We start from the raw sequence: 20,384 nt of genomic DNA on the forward strand, positions 1-20,384 counted from the left end.
AGCTTAAAAAATTGACGCTGCAAGCGTTAATATACGAGATTCCTTTCCATTTGGAACCGATAACAGAGCGTCGTATCCCTTAGCGGCATTTGGTTGCAAAAGTTGCATTGGCGTGATTGTGTGGCTGGCCATTAATTCGTAATGAACTTCTTGAAACTGGGGAACAAATGCCTTTTGAATAAAAGCACTTAACAGAAACCGAGCATGAGACTGAGAATTCGATGACGAGGAATAAATCACTTTTTAGGCATGGCTACCCGGTGACGTAACACGCTATACCACAGAAATTAGTATTTATTCAAATCAATCCAGCATTGTCGGCCTAGCTATGAACGCAAGTAGAATGATGCATTCACAACAATCGGGTACACAGTGTGGAAACATTTCATGACAGCTTCGTGCCCATCCTATAGTGTAGTTCTTTTATTCATTGACATAGGAGGTTTTGACGTCACAACACAACATCCTGTGGTTTGAGGGGGCCATATGGTGAATTGCTGCGGATTAATTTTGACCACCAGAGTTTTCTTAATGCGCACCCAAATCTGGCCACCCGTAGTCTACGTGATCATCGCGGCTGGATTCGAACCCGCGACATCGTGCTTCACAGCAAAGGGCAATAGGCGCAATCACCACGCCAGTAGTTAAGTCTTCTGTGCCGTTCTATGCTCGAAAACAACGTTCACAAAGTTCAACCCTGCCCCGACCTAGCCCGCGCCGGCCGATCATGCAGCTGGATAGTATATCCAGCTTTAACTAGTGTCAATCGACGTCCATCATCATCATCACCACAACACTATTATTATTATCATTGTCATCATCAGCCAATTTATGTTCCCTGCGGGACGAAGGCCTCCCCCGTGTTCTCTAATTAACCCAGGCTGGCACTAGATAGTGCGAGCTAAGTTTAGGCACGGGATGGCGTCGTCAACCTTACTAAAAGGTTCCAGTACGCCCTAACGTTACTGTACATTAAAACTTCTCACTCGCCTTTTCCTACATTTCACAGTTTTCAAGATCGTGTGCAAGAGGCAGCCCTGCTGCCGCCGGCAGTCTCTTATTATCGGGCGTTTTGAGCGTCGAGCACTGCGTGCGGAAGGAGAGAGTGGTTCGCTTCGACGCCGAGGAGCGCGTCAGGCGACGCCACAATCCGCGCATGCGCGCTTCGCACACGGTGGCGCCCGCACCTCCGTTGAACGCGAGGTAGATGTACGGGTTGACGGCACTGTTGGAAGCCGAGATGACGCCGAACACCGCCACGGCATGCGGCCCCAGCGACACGCCTGGCGCGAAGGCCAGCAGCATCTCCTGCACCATGTACGGGAGATTGGTCACCAGGAACGCCAGGGATATAAGCGCCGCCATCTTGAGCGTCCGCACACGCACCTTCGGCAGCGTGCTGCGGTCTCTGTCCCGGCCCGGAGAGTCAGCAACAGCGCTTCGTGCCCGCGACGATTCTGGTGTGGCGGTGGCAGCCGCCCTCCACAACCGGAGCAGTACGCTCGCGTAAAGCGCGACCAGCGCCACGAGCGGCACCACAAACACGAGAGCGAAAACGAATGCCATGTAGACCTGCCGCACAGCAGTGTAGTCTCGGTACACGTAGAAGACCGAGGCGCAGTAGTGTTCGCCCCGAACCACTACGAGGCGGAACGCGAACAGGTTTGGCACGGACGGTACGAGGGACAACAGCCAGCAGGTCGCTGCCACCATCCGAGGCTTGGGCGCCGGTTTCAGTGGATTGCAGATGGCGAAATGGCGGTCCACAGCGATGCCCACTAGCATGTAGGTGGACGAGACCAGTGCGTACGTCTGCAGCACCTTGAATACGCGGCAAAGAGCCTCACCAGCGACCCACACGCGTCCCATGATCTCCCAGAGAAGCTGCGAGTTAATTGTGACCACAGTGACCAGAAGGTCGGCCAGGGCCAAGTTGAGGAACAGCACCTGCGTTTTGAGCAGTCTCTGGCGTCGGGACGTAAAAAGCCGGTAGCACACAAACGAGTTGCCCACGAGTGACAAGACGAGCATGACGCCGATGAAGGCGATTCGCAGGGTTCTTGCGTACTGAGGTCCGAATATGACGTCTTCGATTGTAGCGTTCTCCGGAGTCTTGTCATTATCGACATCCGAGTATGAAGTCAGATAGAGCAACCCAGCGGAACCGGCGCCGTCACCCAGCCAGCGTCTGCCTCTTTCTATCTCTCGTAGAGGCTGGCCTCCGAGACAATGAGACACATTGCATCGGAGTCCAGTCTCCACGAGGGTGAGAGCCGTCGATGTGGACGTGACTGTACTAACCCTTACAGCCTTCGAGTAGAGGTCCTTGTGTTGTCCTCAAGTGTGCTTCATGATCGTATTGAAGCGAACTGTGCAGTTAGGAAACCGCAAAGCTTCTGCGCGCGTACTCGGTGAAGTAGAAGGAATCCCGCGGCTGGGTTTTCCTAGTTCCCTATTTCCATATTGTTAAAACAATGCGGGGGCTCCAACACGCCGACAGGCCGATTCTCGTCGCCTTTCAGGACTGTAAGCCTCTTCATCATTACCTGAACTGGATCAGTAAGTACCTGCAATAAAGGAAAAGCAACGTATCTGAGTTTACCGGACTCAACGTCTTAAAGACTCACATGTACAATGCACTTTTATTAGTACACAGAAAGTTTCATGCAATGCGAAAGCGAGCACGAGTGGGAAAACCCAATGCAAATAAAATGCGAAAACGAGCACGTAGAATGTTTACGAGCATTTGTGTATACGTTTTCCTGAATATTTCGAATTATCTTTAGACATTCATAGCTAGGCAACTTGACGTTTGTTTATGATGACAAATTGTTAAGCAAAGCTTCAATATTAGACGCAAAATGCCAAAAGGGTCTCTTTTTTCTACTTTGTCTCAAGATGTGACTCAGTGTTGCCTGCTTAGTAAATAATTTTACACATGTGGAGCCAAGCATGAACCTTTATTTAACCATAGCCATATTCTCTAAAAAACGCAGCGTTCTCTTTTTCTTTTTATGCGAAGCATATTACGAGGGCTCAACCCAGCTCCTCAGGCGCGGCGGTGACCATGAAATCACGTGACACCGTGACGTCACGACAGAGGAGAAGTGGCTTTGGCTCAACTCTTGCAAGACGGGCTGGGTGGGAATCGAACCAGGGTCTCCGGAGTGTGGGACGGAGACGCTACCACTGAGCCACGAGTATTTTTTTTTTCTTTATTGCCTTTTCACAAACGCAAACAAAAAGATCAATTACACGACATGTACATATCCTAAAAACACCAGCCACAGCTCGGCCAGTGTAAGATGTTTAGAAGGGCTTCACAGAAGCCAATTGGTCTAGTACAGGAAGCCATTCCGGGGGTTCACATAGTGCTCTGAACAAGTCGCGTGTGTATATAATGCTCTCAACAAAATAGTGTCTTGCTGAGTGAGCCTGTATATGACAATGTCTGATGTCCATTCTCGTCTTCCATACGCTGTGCATGCAAAGCAGCATTAGCATATCACTCGGCGCTTCCCCTGTTTCTGCACGTGGAAGAAACCGGATTCCAAAAGGGCTTATCGGCAATTCTTTTTTAAGTGTTCTTTGTAGGACGTCCCACAGAAATACGGCGTCATGGCAGTCAATAAAAATATGCTCAATTGATTCTGGCTTATTACAGATTAAGCAGTTTACCGACCAAGGTACAGAAAGACCTTTGCTTTGTAACCATGGCTTTACAGGGAGAGTGTCAGTATGTAATTGAAAAAAGAACGTTTTAGCAGAGGGTCTCACTGGCATTTTTTTAAAGCGCTTTAGCACATCGCGCTCAGGACCTAGCCTGTAGGCAGCTCGGTAAACCGGTAATGGTAAAAATACATCAAGAATATCAGAATACAAACGCTTTTTCGTGACATCACACAAGTATTCATATGAGAACCTTGCCTTGAGCAGGCGTACAGAAGTAACCACTTCACGCAAATAAGGACTGAGCGGTCCAGCTCCAAAAGAAACAGATGACACGACAAAGTCAGATAGATAATCCTGCAATCGTGCTTGGATCACAGTTCTCAAAAACACATCAGTTTGGTCCCGCACAAAGAAGAATCTGCTTACTAGCTGCTTGAAAAACAGGTGTGAGAGCCCTAGCCCACCATTTTTCACCTGGTGAAACAAATTGCACCGGCTTGTGCGCTCCCATTGCGATCCCCAAATAAAGGTCGCAAACACTCGGTGGATTTTTTGAACCGAAGTTCTTGTCATGGCCATCACTTGCAACACGTAGAACACTTTTGCAATTAAAAACACATTACAAACGGAAGCTCTTGCGAACATTGAGAAGTTATGGCCACCCCATTTATCGGTAGCATTTTTGACGCGTTTATTTTCCTCAGACCAATATTCATCAGCATTGAGGTAGTTATTTAGCGGGACACCGAGGTAATTTCCGGGGGAGACGGTCCAATTCATATTACAGTACACCTCGGGGGTGCTCTGCCAGTTGCCATGCCAAAATCCAAGGCATTTCGACCAACTGATCACGCTACCAGTTGCTGTGCAGAACGCCTTAGCAACACTGACAACTTCCTGCACGCTTCTAGCATCAGTGCAAAACACGGCTATGTCGTCCGCGTACGCTAAGACCTTAACTTCACTGCTGAAAAAAGTGAAGCCTCGAATACATGGTGTTGCAAGCAAACGTAAACAAAACGGCTCCAAGTATATCGCAAAAAGTAGAGGGGACAACGCACATCCTTGTTTCACACTCGACCGCACAGGAATTGACATACTTAATTCTTTGTTGATCACTAATTTGGCTGTGCAATCATGATACACCATTTTAACGCCTTCAGTAATTACAGATCCAACATTTACGTGCTCCAGCAATAAAAACAGAACTTCATGTACAACTTTGTCGAACGCTTTATGTAAATCTAGCTGAATCATAGCTACGCGGTCATGCATTGCGTCACAACATTCCAGAATACTTCTTGCTATGTGTATGTTTGTAAAAATTGTTCTACCTTTAATGCCACAGGTTTGATGCGGGCCAACGAGGGACTTAATAACGTTTTGGAGCCTTCTAGCTAACACTTTCATGTATATTTTATAATCTGTATTGGTCAAACTAATGGGACGGTAGGACTCAACTGAAAGTAATTTTGCAGGATCGTCAGTTTTGGGGATCATTACTACGTGCGCTGTCCTGAACGAGAGAGGCGCTTGCTTTTTTTCATAGCATTCAGCGATCACTCGGTGTAAAGCCACTGCCATTTCTGCCTTAAAAAATTTGTATACGGCTGCGCCCAGTCCATCTGGCCCAGGTGACTTGCCATTACCCAAGTCATCGATTGCCGCTTCAATTTCGGCCACGGTAATTTCAGATTCCAGTGATTCTCTAACCGTGTCCTCTAATCTTGGCATAAGAGTTAGAAAGTGGGCTTTGAAGTACTCGCGGTCATAAATTCTTCCTCCAAGAAGTTCGGTATAAAAATCAACAAATGCACGTTTTATTTCTTCGCTTTCTCGTGTAATTTTGTTGTAATAGCGAATTTCATTTATCTCCTTATTTGCAGCATGCTTCTTTTCTTCACTTAGCACACGCTTATTGGGCGTTTCGCCCAGCCACAACTTTTCAGTGCGCGCCCTTATCATTGCGCCGCGGTACTTATCTTCGTCGATCAACTCGAGTTTCGCTTTCACCTCTCGTATTTCTTTTTTAAACGCTCCAGGCACTTCATGTTCTACCCCTAACATGTACACCAGTTCACTGTGTAACTGTTCCTCTTGTTGCCTTTCCTTGTGACGCAATACGCATGCTCTATCGATGGCAGCAATTTTAAAGTCGCATTTAAACTGCTCCCACACTGATATGAAACAGTTGGTTTCCGTATGCAGGGCATTTGAAAGATACTCCTTGGCTCTCGTGACAAACAATTCATCTTGCAGCAGTTTTTCATTGAACTTCCACAGGAACCAATTAAATTTGACACTCTTTCGTTTTTCGCCAATCGTAATCGAGACCAAACTATGATCGCTAAAACTGAGATATTGTGTTTCATAAGAGGAACACAGTGGTACAAACTTCGCCGGTACGTATATTCTATCAAGCCTCGCATGGGAATCACCTTGAAAGTGCGTATACCGTGCTTGGCCATCTCGCGTCATTGCATAACCAATGTCCTCAAGCTCTCTCTCATTTACTATCGCGTTCAACAGCTCAGCGCTTCTATCACGTACTTTGAGGCTCGTCGTTTTATCTTCAGCTGTACAGACGCAATTGAAATCCCCAAGAAGCACAACATGTCGTTCTGTTTTCAAAAATCCTTCAGCATACTTAAAAAAAATTTCGCGTTCATGAATTTTGTTCGGTGCGTAGATGCAGACAGCGCGCCACAGTAGACCAGCAAAAATAAAATCACATGCTACAAGTCTCCCACTTTCGCAGGTGGACACTTTTTCTACAACCGATATGCTATTGCGAATAAAAATGACGCAGCCTCCTGACCGTCCAACAGCATGGCACACACATACACTGTATCTAGATCGAAAAACTTGAACCATCTGTTCTGTTTGCTCCTCACTCTCAATTTTTGTTTCTTGCACAGCCAGAAGGTCAACGTCATTCTCTAAAAGGATGCGACTAATCTGGCACTGCCGCCTGCGCGAACACATTCCTCGCACATTCAATGTCGCAACGCGTAGGCTAGATTTAAAGTTAGACGCCATCTCATGGGGTTGCTTGGCCAAGCGTCCTACTCACATCGAAGCTGTGGGGTTCTTGTAGTCATCGTTGAAGGCTACTGGAACGGGTCCTCCGCTAGGGCGGAGGCGTTTTAGGGGCCACCCTACTGCCAGGCGGCACGTTCGGCTGCGGTTTGCGCATAGACCGCCGCGTAGTCGATGCCTTCGTTGGAGGTTCGCCGGTGCCCGACGCAGTAGTTATTCCTGCATTGCCAGTGTCTTCGTGAGCACGCTTTGCAGCGATGCTTCCGGTCGTAATCATCTCGACGTCCGTTGCTTCCTGGCCGACTTCTTGCGGCAATGACGATGACGCGCTTGCTGCGTTCACGCCTGCGTCGCATGTCGCAGTCTCTGGCTTCGTTTCCGGGGCTGCAGCCAAGGGCTCACCCCCCAGAGTCGCTTCCTGGACAGCTCCTGGGGAGGGTTCAAGGGGGACTGCAGGAGTCTTCGCCACGTCGTTGTCCTCCCTGCTAGCTTCTTCGGCATCTGCGGCGTCCATCATGTGTTCGGATACCACGTCCCTTTGGAGTGGGCCTGTAACGCTGGCATAAGAGCGCACACATTGGGAATCATCGTGGCCGAAGCGACGACAGACCCCACATCGTGGAACGCGGCACTCTCGCCGGATGTGTCCGATGCCACGGCATCGGAGGCAGAGCGGCGCTCTGCCAGGAACGAAGACGAGCGCCATATCCTCAGCAACACGCAGTTGGTGTGGTAGGTCGTCCACAGTGAGGCCCACATTTAATTTCAGCGTCACCGAGCGGGTGGTTGATCCTTTGTCAATGCAGCCCTTGACCTTCCACTTGTCTCTGCTAATTTCCGTCACTTTTCCAAACGGCGCCAAAGCCACTCGCACGTCTTCGTCCGGTACGCCATGAAGCAGCCAGTATAGCTTCAGTCGGACACCTCGGTCGCGCGGGTCGATGACCATGCAGCGGTGGTCTTTAACGTTGAACGCTTCAGCTTCTAATATCTTCCTCTTGCCTTCCTCGTCCTTAAACGTCACTGCCCACAGGTGATTCATTTGGTATGCCCCGAGGGCCACCACTTCCGGCAGCAACGAAAGACGTGCAAGGCTATCTCGGACATGCTCCACTCGATATGGCCTGGCTTTCACATCGGCATGCAAAAAAACGGTGTTTAAAACAGAAGCACCTGTGGGCAGATGAGGCAGAACAACCTGGTAGTCTTCAGCCGGCTTTTCAGTACACCTGATACCACGGCCCACACGGGCCGCTGAAACCGCCCCTACAAGGGAGCACATGATAGCACGTCCTTCCACTTCGGAAGCCAAGACGCGTCTGCTGAGCCACGAGTACAACGCTTCAAAGTGGTACAAAAGCGCCTCTAGTGAATGCGGTGTTGCCTTAGAAACGCGCTGTTTCTAAGGCGTGCGTCTCTTGCTCAGGCGCACATTTCGTTGCCGCGCCGAACGCTGCTTTGCTCGACGCTCACCGCGTCCAATGCGGGGCGCGTAGTCGCTGCCCTGTAGCCCATTGTCTTACACCCCTTGGCGGGTCGACGGGAACGCTGTCGCGTTCCACTCTTGAAGGCGAAGAAGTAATGCATGAGTTGTTTCTTCGTCTAGCCGAACCAAATATAGCCAAGCAACAGCAGTTCACCAGGCTAAACAGTGGTTCAACAACTAAAATAAAGGCTAGTATGCTTCGCATCCTGGGCTTAACCTTACCTAAGCCACAGCCATTTTTTTGTTTCTGTTTTGCGTGCGTGTGTGTTGACACGTGTTTTCTTCCAAGCACGATCCCACAACTTTCAGTGAGAGTTGCTAAGGAACCAAACGTTACCAGCAATCCCCTTTCCGCACGACGGCAGAATCGCATTACCTATACGACGCCCCGCTACCAATCAAGGAAAGCGCTGCTGACGTTCTGTAAATATTGCTATAACGCATATGTGTGTGTGGCTGTGTGTGCTGTTAGTTGTTTATCATTTATCATATATATATATATATATATATATATATATATATATATATATATATATATATATATATATATATATATATATATATATCATATATATATATATATATATATATATATATATATATATATATCATATATATATATATATATATATATATATATATATATATCATACCGGTCAACGGAAATAGAAATTTGCTTGGCTGAGCATGTGATTAGCTATTTTATCACTGCAGTACAGTGACGCTATGTCCTCATTCTCGTCTTGCTTCTCTTTAGTTTTGTTCTCTTTATCTCGTTCGCAGTGCCAGGTTCCAGCCTTTGTGCGTTGACTCAGGCAAAAGCGACAGAATGATGACGTGCAGGAATGCGCAAAACTCGTTTCTTTCGGTGCACGACAGTCGTGTACCGAATGACTGCGCTCTCGCGTTGGCACTAACTTCGTTGAGCGACAGGAAGCGTTCCAGGTCGCAAGTACAGACTGCAGCAAGCTCTTCTGACGGAACGAGACGGGAGAAGAGACGGAAGCCCTTAAACGCATTCCCCTTGCTCCAATTTCGTCCACCACTAAACACAACCAGAAAATCAGGACTGCCCCCTCCCTCAAACGAAAGCACTTTTACCTAGATCTACAGCTGTTGAAGTACAAACACCTTTACCTGAATTTCTTGCCGCTAGTTGGTACCTGTATGTACTACTTCATTATGTGTTGTTGGCTGTTGTTGCTGTTGTTTTTATATTATAGGAAGCCAACAAACAGAGACACCAAGAGCAACACAGGGGAAATAATAAAACCTAATAAAATATGGCCCATCGGTTTCCTTTCTTCTCGTTCATTACATAACCAGTGTCTCGAATCCGGCAGTATTGATGGCTTCGAGTAGCATGTGTGTGTTTATTGTTTATTTACCAGTTGCCTTCACCGAAAATCCTCACGTAGATGCAAAGCCTGCGGCAGAAAGGATATCCCGTATCAGCCGCCAAAGCCATGAGGTAACACTCCGAGGGTTAGTTATAGTAGATAAACTGCAAACAAATTCTTCGAAACGGTTGCGCGGCACGACAGTAATAAACAGTCGAGCTCACATGCATCTAGCCGCTGGCACAGCTTGGAAGAAAAGCAGCGTTGTAACAAATGATGCTCTCTCTCGCACAGGTTCTAGGTGTGTGATGCATGTTTTGTGTGTATTTTTTCTATTCCGCATCGACTTGAACGCTGGAACAAAAACTGCTCTTCTCGTCATATCGGAATAAACGGCTGATGACGCCGCGTTCTTCGGCGACAGGCGCAAGTGGCCGCTGACGAAGCGCTTTTTTTTCGGAGCGCCGTCGCCAGCCGCGGCCGGTAATGTCAGAGACGAGCCAAGGTTGAAGCCTTTCTCCTAAGTGAAGGGAAGGCACGGCGCTGGCGATGTTTTTACAAATCGCCCATGAGAGCGCTGTAATCGTGGCGCATTCGGGTGCACAGAGCGCGCTGTCACGTGGTATTTTTTAACCTCCGCGGGCTTTCGTTTTTCCCGAATAAAAACGCCCACGCTAAGTCTGTGTCGTTGGAAGTGCCTGGGTTGGGCAATATTTTTGGGCAATATCCTAACTCTCGCTCCCTTGCCCGGTTATTGATCATCTTTGTCTTGTACATATTAATCTTCAACCGCACGTTTACAGCGTCTCTGCTTAGGCCCTCAATCAGTTGAAGCTCGTCCCCAGTGCTGCCGAACAGGATAATGTCATCTGCAAACCTGAGGTTGCTGAGAAACTCGCCGCTGATCCTCGCTCCTAAGCCTTCCCAGTTTAATAGCTTGAATACTTCTTCCAAACACGCACTGAATAATTGGAGAGATTGTGTCTCCTTGTCTGACCCACTTTTCTCCACTTGTGGAGAATTAAGGTAGCTGTAGAATCTTTGTAGATATTTTCCAAAATATTTACGCAAGCGTCCTGTACTCCTTTATTACGTAATGCATCTATGACTCCTGGTATATTTACTGAATCAAATGCCTTTTCGTAATCTATGAAAGCTACATAGAGAGGCTCATAGTAAGTACCCTGCCTGTTTTTCGATTACCTGACAGATGACATGGATGTGATCCATTGTAGACTATCCCTTCCTGAAGCCAGCCTGTTCCCTTGGTTGATTTAGGCATTGCCCTTATTCTGTTGGAAATTATCTTGGTGAATATTTTATGTAATACTGGAAGCAAGCTAATGGGCCTATAATTTTTCAATTCGATACTTCAATCGATATCGGGCAAAGGCGCCAAGTTGATTGATTGATTGATTGATTGATTGATTGATTGATTGATTGATTAATTGATTGATTAATTAATTGATTGATTGATTGATTGATTGATTGATTGATTGATTGATTGATTGATTGATTGATTGATTGATTGATTGATTGATTGATTGATTGATTGATTGATTGATTGATTGATTGATTGATTGACATTCGTCGCCCAACGTCAACTAGCTATTTGATACCTACGTTCTCCATGTCGCAGGCGAGATTTGTGGTGCGTGAAACTTTAGGCTCGGATGCTGTCCAGCAGTCCCACTCCCGCCGCCCTCTGTCCCTGTGCTGTGGGCATAGGGTTCCGGCAGGAGAGAAGGAGAAGACGAATCAGCTTACAAGTGAAGGCCCCTATGCTAAAGTCACAGATGTGCTGCTTAACGGCTCTGTTCTTGCCGTATCGCGCCCATTGCAGCACGCTCACGACATGCATTGCGCAAGCGTCCAACAGATCTTCGAGAGATTAAAAGCACCCGTCGTATCTGAAATAAAAGCCTTGCGAATAACTTTCGATTCGCAAGACTTTATATTTGCTAACAGCAGGCAGGCGCCAGACTTTTGCAAACATTCCTCGTCGTAACTTAACTCGGGAGCGAAATAAAACAACATGGAACAAACACGCAGGATGCGTGTTTGTAGCGGTGTGTCACCGTGGGATCCTGTGTTCAGGCGAAGCGTAGCGCAGCGTCGGCGATGCTCGCTGCAATATTTCTTCACCCGATTACGGCTAAGAATAAACACACGCGGCACAAACGGTGCATCGTAAGCCCGCAGTAATATTTCCGGCATCATAGACCATCACAAACAGTTCGGGAATTCACTCTGACGAGGGGCTGCCGCACACAGCTGACGCGCCAGCTCGAAGCGCGGGCGGCCATCTTCTTCGTCGGCGGGGTCACTGGCTGTCCGGCTCATGACGTCAGTCGAGAGTGCGCGCCCATTGGTGGATGCTCGTGAGCATCCACCTCGGAGGAGTAAAGGCCCCCTTTTTTCTAAAGTAGTACTCGAATATAGAAGCGTTCGGCTATTCGCTTACATTGGCAATCGCGGTCGATCGTTTCCGCACAATATTTCTTTTTCGCGGATTTTACCCAATAAACAGGCAGTCGAGATACATATATGGATGGAAGGACGAATAAAATTTATTTTTCGACAGCAGATTTTAGACCTAGGCCTCTCTACCTAAATGACGGCCTTGAGCCCTTGGGCCCTGGCTGCATCTTCAGCCTACTGGATTGCCTTGAGTTGGTCTTCTGGTGCACAGCAGAGTAACGCGGTCTCCCACTGCTCTCTGGTCTTGTTTATTTTATTCTGTGCGGATGTCCGAGGACAAGCCCAAACCATATGCTCTATATCCGCCCTTTCTTGACAGAATTCAGATCTATCGGTGTAAAGGTCCGGGTATGGGTTCGAATATGTATCTGTAACAGGCACCATGCCGTCGCTTGCCGTCTACGTTGCAAGGAGTGGGCCGGGGGGAAATGGGTCCTTCCCAATTTATAAAGTTTGGTGATATCTCGTTAAAGCTGGTCATCCGGTCTCTCTCGGCCGTTCCCAGTATTTTCATCTCACCTGCTCGGCCTGTCAGTTCTCGAGAGAGGTTGTGCGCTGTTTCGTTCCTGGGAAGAGAGGAGTGCGTGGGTGCCCATATAATGTGAATGTCGCGATCTTCACTACAGTTGTTTAATATTATCAGCCCTTCCGGCGAGATCGTTCCTTTTGCATAGTTCTTGACGGCTGTCTTGCAGTCGCTTACTACGATGTTAGCTTCCGGGGAGGCTATTGCCAGTGCTAAAGCAGCCTTCTCCGCCACCTCCGCCTTCCATGTTTTTACCGTCGCGCTAACTCTGCAGTCACCCTCTAGACTCGTAACAACTACTGACATACTCTGTCCATTTGCATACTCCGCCGCGTCCACATAGACCACGTCCCTGGCACTAGGGAATCTTTTGTGGAGAGCTATCGCTCTTGCGTTTCTTCGATCTTGGTGAACCTCCTGGTGCATGTTTCTGAGGATTGGGGGTATTGATAGATGTTTCCTTATTTTTGTTCCCTTATTTTTAGTTTTGGTTGACGTTCCTTACCAGGAACGTCAACCGCCCCAGAGGGGCCACAGATCAACTGCGGGAACAGCTATTCAGAGCTATTAAACCTCTATAAGGGTCTAAGATATCAATATCTGCCACCACATAAAGCATTAACAAAGGAGGAGGCCGCAGGATGGCAGAGACTGCAAACGGGCATCTTTCCAAACTTACACATACTAAGTAGGATGTTCCCCACGCAGTATAGCGCAACCTGTCCGTGGTGTGGAGCTAAGCCAACATTATACCACATTACATGGGAGTGTACAAGAAACCAGACATTCCACAAACACAAAACACCAAGTGCGGAGCAATGGGAGAGCTGGCTCACCAGCCACGAGCTAGAGACTCAAAGAGCTCTAATAGCGCACGCGTGCGAGGCGGCCCGGCTCAGTGGAGCCCTGGACTGGGGGCCCATCCATGGCTGAAGAGGACTCAAGCTTCAAGAATGAAGACTTCGGCCTCGACCCGCTAAAACCTTTAAAGAGTCAATAAAGTTTTCCATTCCATTCCATTCCATTCCATTCCCTTATTTTCCTTGGGATGTCTCTCCGCACTCCGTGCTGTGCTTCGTAGGTTATTCCGATTTAATCTTAGATGTGTATCCCCGTCAAACTCTCTGTAAGCCTTTCATACTGCGCTACTCTCTGGGCCTCCATAAGTTGGTCTAATCTGTTGTGCACGCCGAGCGCCAAGAATTTCTCGTTTGACGTATTTGCCGTAAGTCCCAAGGCTTGCTTATACGCCCTTCTAATAATGCAGTCTATCTTGGCTTTCTCCGCAGCGTAGAGCTTGAGGTAAGAAACCACATATACAATACGACTGATTACCAATGTTTCTATTAATCTGATGAGATCGTTCTCTTTCATGCCATAGTGCCTGTTGGATATCCGCTTTATTAGTCTGATTGTCTGTTGAACACTATTGTCTAGTAGTATAATTATTTCTGCATTAGGGCCGTTTTCGGATATGCGGAGTCCCAGTATTCTCAGGCTCTCCACTGTCGGTGTCGTGGTGCCTTCTACTGTAACCACAATGCCCGGCCTTTCCCTAATGCTTTTTTGACCCCTGCATGTGGGTCTATGGAGCAGAAGTTCTGATTTTTGTGACTAACGTCCCAGTCCATTGTCTCTGATGTAGCCTTCGAACGTGTTTGCTGCTGTTTGAAGGATCTCTTCCACATGCCCATCGCTTCCAGCCGTCACCCACAGGCTTATGTCGTGCGCGTATAGGTGGTGTCCGAGTCCTATCTTTGCGAGTCTCGCAGGAAGACCGATCATTGCCACGTTGGATAGAAAAGGAGATAGGACTGAATCCTGCGGGTTACCCCTATTACCTAGTTTGAGCGCCTCCGATTTGGATTCTCCAATTGAAATTTTTGCGGTACGATACGTGAAGAAGTCTTTGATGTAAGCGTGTGTTTTACGTACTACATCCAGCTTTTGGAGATATTGTAGTATTGCGTTGTTGCGTTACAGTGTCAAAGGCCTTGGTTAGATCGAGAAATAACATCGCCTTTTAGTCTAGAGTTTTCTCACCCGCATCTATGATGTGATGTTTAAGTTTGAGCATCATATCCTGCGTCGATAACTTGGGCAGCAAAATATTTTAAAGCTCTTTTAAAACGTACATATCGTAGGTATATGTTTTAACATTCCATCATACCATGCTACATTCAGAAATTTTCAGCTGTCTGATGCGTTCATTCACGTTCAGAAAACGTGTGTGTGTGTCCGGAAACAAAGACCTTCCTAAACTCCATACTTCGATGCTTGCCATGGGAGAAGACTGAGGGATTCTTTGTTTCCTTGGAGGCAAATTGCAGAATATTCAAGAAGAAACAGGCTATTTATCATTGCTTTATTGATCGTTGGGATATAGTATTTTGTGGGGTTGTTTGACAGTAATCATGAAAATATACTTCGTAATTTATCCAATCTGCATCAGGCACCTTGATATGACAGAAGGTGCAACCTTATCGTACGACCTAATTTGTCTTTTTGGTTTGCGATTCTGTACAATAAGAATAAGTGACAGAAATTCCGAAGCACCACGAACCACCGAGCGCATCTTCCAGGGGCAGATAAATTGCATATATCCGGGCGCTCTAGCAACGCCCCTGGCGTTTGCTTGTTTCTTTCTCTCTAATTTTGTGTTTAAATTTACTGAGCATTGAAATGTCTTTTCTGTACTTGCTTCATTTCTTCTTTCCTCTAATAAACAAAAACGTATGTCTCTGGGCTGATGGGTACAGCATGGAACTTTTTTTTTCTGGAAACGTTGGCTCGATACCACCGTCGGACACTTATTTTTATGGCGCGACCGATAATATGGCCACTCCCGGTGCATTTCTGCCATCGCCGCCGGCGTCGGCGTTGACGTGATGTTCCGTATAAGGTCCAAGAGAGATAACATCGTCGCAGCGCGCTGTATGCCATATGTGCGAGTGAAATCGTGAGAGGGTGAGCCGACAATGACGGCTTAATCTTACGCGCGCAAGGAAGGAAAGCGGGGAGGAAGCGCGCCGTTTTCCATCGTGCGCAAGGCACCTGGCGAGAAAGGGAGAGAGGGGGACGTTCTACTCCGGCAGCTGCGGCGTATGGTGCGGCCGCGCTGGCCCTATTTTGACAGTGATCTGCCATGGGGACAGACTCGGCTCTGAGTGCTGATAGCTTCGTGTGCGCTGTTTTCGCCGCTTAGTTAGCGTTGAAGCGAGAGGCAGCATGCCACGCTTCCTCACTCCAGCTTTTTGGTGGCTAGTTTCCGCCGTCATCGAGTGAGATATGTTGGTGTTTGATTGTGCACGCGTGACAGCATGCTTCTCTATTTAGTTAGTAAGCTAATGTTTGCGAGTTTGTACGGCCGATAAAGTTACTATTCTTACTCCGCATAGGTGTCTACTAATTTGCTATCGCAATCGATGCTTCGCTTTTCGAGCGACACTGGCCCATTTCTCTTATTTAAGTATTTTAAGGGGCCCGAAGCGAGGCGAAACACGAACCCAACCTACCTACTTCTCTACTGCAGAGCGGCACATAACCAGCGGAGCATACCCAGTGTCACGTGCCCAAAGACCGAATTCTGGTGTTTCACATGCCAAAACCATGTTCTGATTGTGAGGCACGCCGAGGTGGGGGACTCCTGATCAATTTTGACCACTTTGGGATCATGAACATGCCCCCAATTCACGGGACACGGGCGTTTTTGCATTTCGCCCCCATCGAAATGCGGCCGCCACGGCCAGCATTCGATTCCGCGACCTCGTGCTTAGCAGCGCAACGCTAAAGCCTTATCAACTATGGGGGGAAAAGAGATTGTTTAGCATTTAAAGGATTATTATCAAGGCAAGTCGCCGTATATAGTTGCGCCCGCTATTGTCATCACTGCTTCGCATTTTTGGCCAAAACTGATAGTGTTTTTTAACCCATAGAATAATTTACAGGACGTAAGGACGCTTATCAGTTCCAAGTCTTAATAAATAATGAATGATACTTGGTATATTTAATAATAATATCTTCCGTCAGCACAAATTGAAACGCGGACAGAATATAACTAAAAGGACACGTACGTGTTACACGTACTTACATAAAAGTCTAGCGTGCTATCCTTTGTAGCCGGAGTTGTAAGCACTCAATAGTCTCATTTTTCGTTTCGGAGCTTGAATTAAGCCACAGTTACAAATGCACGTAAACCCGGAAACAGAACAGCGCACTGCAGTTGTTTCGGGATCTTTCTTTTTTTTTCTTTTGTCCATTCGGCCCCCGTTTCCATGATGTGTGATCGGGGTGTAGGCCTTATCAGGAGGTATGCTTGGTCTACCTCCTTTAGCCTCACCTCGAGGGCATATTGTATATAATATGGCCAAATAAACATACTACTACTACTACTACTACTACTAATTTATGTTGACAGTGCACTAAAGAATACTATCTTGAGCACTTCTTTTTACACTAAATATCTGCACTTCTTCCTTATAGGCTTCACACATTATGTCAGGCACAATACACAACATTAAATATTCAACTGGTTAGCAATAGCTGAGTGGAGTCCAGAGTGAGAAAAGAAATGTACCCACCCAACAGAATTAAATGTGTCGCTTGTCACGAGGGAAGCAAACATCAAGATGAAATTCGGTCGAAGATGCGGGAGCGTGATTGAGTGCGATCCAAACTAGCTTAATGTTTCGTGAGATAGAACTAGCACAGAATACAATTTTTTCTGCACTTGTCCCGCATTCGTTTTGAAAGCGCACTTCTCCGTACGCATCGATGCCTCCGTGCGGAACACAAGAAAGTTATTGGGTTTTTACGTGCCAAAACCACTTTCTGATTATGAGGCACGTCGTAGTGAGGCACTCCGGAAATTTCGACCACCTGGGGTTCTTTAACGGGCACCTAAATCTAAGTACACGGGTGTTTTCGCATTTCGCCCCCATCGAAATGCGGTCGCCGTGGCTGGGATTCGATCCCGTGACCTCGTGCTCAGCAGCCCAACACCATAGCTACTGAGCAACCACGGCGGGTCGTGCGGAACATGTGTAGAAACGTTTCTCGACTTGCTAATGCTGCACCTGCGCTCCACGGTGGTCCAGTTCGCAGGGAAGATGTTCCTCCAAAACGAAGGAGTATGCATTGGCTCATGACTTGCACCTGCACTGAGAGACCTGTCGCTAGCCCGCTACGACCGCGACATCGAAAGAAACCTCCCAACGGTCCACGCCAAGAAGGTGTTCAGGTACACTACCTCATCTTCATTGAGGCCACTGAAGACGACCTTACTTCAGTGTTACAAGTCGTCTACAAAAGTTTCGTAGATAGTATGAACGGTCTCACGCTCACAAAGGAGCTACCGGAGGATAATACCTTACGTTTTCTGGACTTTCTCCTATTGTTCAAGAAAGAACATGTATTCCGGAGGTATTCACACCGCTCAGCAAAAATCTTCTTGCCTTTTTGGTCGGCTCACCGAAGGTTAGTGAAGAGAGGAGTCGCATAAGGCTGCCTTCCGTTATGCGCAGCAAAGATCGTGCATACACGAGAATGAATTGGCTTTTGAAGGCCAGGTAGAGCGGTTTTTGCGGGCTGGTTTTTCGGGCGTCCTCCTGGTACAGCTAGTGGAAGACATGTTAGCGGAAATGCACCAAGGAAAGAAGACACGCGAAACCGAGATCAATACTGCGAAAATGGCTGTCATTCCTTATGTGCACGGGGTGTCCCCTAGATTGAAGAAGGCCGCGAGAAGGGCGGGTGTTTCTGTTTTTTCAGCCCCAGAAAAGCTGAACGCCTTTGCAGAAGGGTCAAGCAAGACAACCCCCATAAAAAAGGTTGCGACAGAAGCATCAGGAGCCCCTCACCAGCTGCATCGCAGAAGTCGTTTACGAAATACCCTTGAAGCGCGGGCGCTCCTACGTATAGGACGAACGGGACGCTGACTCAATGATCGCCTCCGGGAGCATGTCAAAAATATAAAACAAAAATACAGCAGCAATCTTGCTCTGCATTGCAGGCCGTGTACATGCATCCCCTATTTTAGAAAAGTCACTGTCATCCAAAAGCACGCTGACCAGCTCACGCATGAAATTATCGAAGCATTTGCCGTCATCCAACGTGGTCCTTCATGCATTAGTTCACCATCCATCCAATTATTAGACAAGGAAATCGCGTATCTGCAAGTCTAACCGATTTCCGCCCACCTGCAATCTCGGCTTATTCTTTTCATGTTTTCACGCAGTTTATGTTTTTACTATTACTTCTCTGCATATACATTCTGCGCTCACGCAATAAATATACTCGTTGGAAGTGAGCGCCTCTGTCGTGTGCCTCTTTTCCGTGTGCAATTATTCGCGCTGTTTGCTAAAGAATGTGTTCGTACCAACAAGCCCGGCTAGCCACTATTTTGAAACTAAAAATCCATGTTCTGCCTAGCTCTGCGAGCCACTGCTTGAATTCAATGAGCGTATTCAAGTATGCTTTAGGCCGTCAACTGAACTTAGTACGCGGGCAAATTTTCCCCACCTTACGTCAGATGTGGATTATGAACGCGACGTTCTTCAGAGGGTGTTAAAACGATTAGATAACAGACCATTTTCAGAGACTAAGACTGTCGGACCATGGTCCCACGCGTCGCAGGCTTACAAAGCGACGCGGGCACTGCTACATTCCATGAAAGCGACTGGCCTCAGTGACCGATTATAGCGGGAAGTTATGGGCACCCGATGTACTCCCAGTGATAGCTTCTTGTTCCCTCCCTCTCCTTTCTTTTCTTCCCTTAAACCCGTTCCCCTGTGTACTGTAGCAAACCGGAAGTGCACCTGGTTGACCTCCCTACATTTCCTTCCTTCCTTTTCATCATCCTCCTCCTACATGAAGGCGTGCTTATTTCTTGATCATTTTACAGCTTACATTTCTAAAAAAAATATTATGGAAAAAAAGCAAGGCGGGGACACGGCTGACTAACGAAAGCACAAACACCGTTTCACGTACATCAAGCAAAGTTATAGCAACTTTATTCTTGGCTATAGAGAATACGCTCATTTCCCCCCTCCCCAAAAAACAAGACCAAATGTTCTTTGAGGCAAAATTATTCATCATACTAAATTTTTTAATTAGTAATTAGTTAACTGGGCTATCTCCAACTCAAGATTCCTTCTAACGTGTCAAAAACGCAACTTTGGCTTTAGCGTTGTTTCCCACGCTTAACTCGTCGTTTTGAAATATCAAACTCAGCGTATCGAGTGTGACGCGTTGAGCTTCGCGACGTCAAAGCTGTACCGCTGCAATGCAATTAATCGGAAGGAGTTCCCATTGGGCACAAGAAGCGATGAACAAGTGTCGTGTAGTTACTAGCGCACATGATAAGCCCTTGCTAACTTGAAAACTGTGCTTCAGGGGTGCTTTAAAAAGGTCACAGCAGTCGTCACCTACCTCAGAGTTGCCAGCGACAGAGTCGGTGACCAGCACAGTTGTGTGGAGGTAAATTACTGTTCCACTGCTGGCGTGACCCTGACCTGAACAAGGAAGCGCCTTGTCCCTTGCTTCCGCTTCGAGAGACTTGCATGCCGCTACAAACACCGGCGTCGCGGCCCTGCTTTTCTCGGCGAGCAACAGTCGAAAAAGTGCCGCGCATGGGCAGCCGATCGCAGGCCCTCGTCTCCCTTTCTCTCTACCGCGCATGCGCGCAGAGTCGGCCTAGCTACCCCCCCACCTCGGCCTCCTTTGTCTCCTCCAAGATTTGCTGCCCGCGTAGCTCTCGCACCTCTTCGCATCCCTCCCCGCACGTTCGCTGTGGTTGCATGGCTCAGCAAGCCGCGATGTCGTGTTATGTGGGTTGGTGCGC

At 47.6% G+C, this 20,384-nt stretch overlaps 2 protein-coding genes across 5 annotated transcripts in view; both read right to left on the bottom strand.

The window, feature by feature from the left end:
• Nucleotides 1–410: 410 nt before the first annotated feature.
• The window catches only part of LOC135909477 (oxytocin receptor-like), a 32,751-nt gene continuing 12,777 nt past the window's right edge, over nucleotides 411–20,384 (bottom strand). Inside the window, exons 1-3 of one of the 4 annotated variants that reach the window (XM_065441703.1) lie at nucleotides 19,973–20,161; nucleotides 1,387–2,567; nucleotides 411–1,308 (exon numbers count right to left, since the gene is read on the bottom strand). In XM_065441703.1, the coding sequence (XP_065297775.1) occupies nucleotides 997–1,308; nucleotides 1,387–2,031 (957 nt within the window). In that variant the 5' untranslated portion in view covers nucleotides 2,032–2,567; nucleotides 19,973–20,161 and the 3' untranslated portion in view covers nucleotides 411–996. Of the gene's footprint in view, nucleotides 2,568–11,160; nucleotides 11,252–19,972; nucleotides 20,162–20,384 lie in introns of those variants that run through there. The other 3 variants (XM_065441552.1, XM_065441619.1, XM_065441490.2) reach the window with 3 other exon arrangements.
• On the bottom strand, nucleotides 3,217–8,033 carry LOC139054577 (uncharacterized). Its single transcript, XM_070531761.1, has one exon. It carries the CDS (start codon nucleotides 7,991–7,993, stop codon nucleotides 6,803–6,805), a length of 1,191 nt encoding a protein of 396 aa, XP_070387862.1. The 5' UTR covers nucleotides 7,994–8,033; the 3' UTR covers nucleotides 3,217–6,802.

Source organism: Dermacentor albipictus, chromosome 1 (genome assembly GCF_038994185.2).
Source record: "Dermacentor albipictus isolate Rhodes 1998 colony chromosome 1, USDA_Dalb.pri_finalv2, whole genome shotgun sequence".
Lineage (NCBI taxonomy): Eukaryota > Metazoa > Arthropoda > Arachnida > Ixodida > Ixodidae > Dermacentor > Dermacentor albipictus.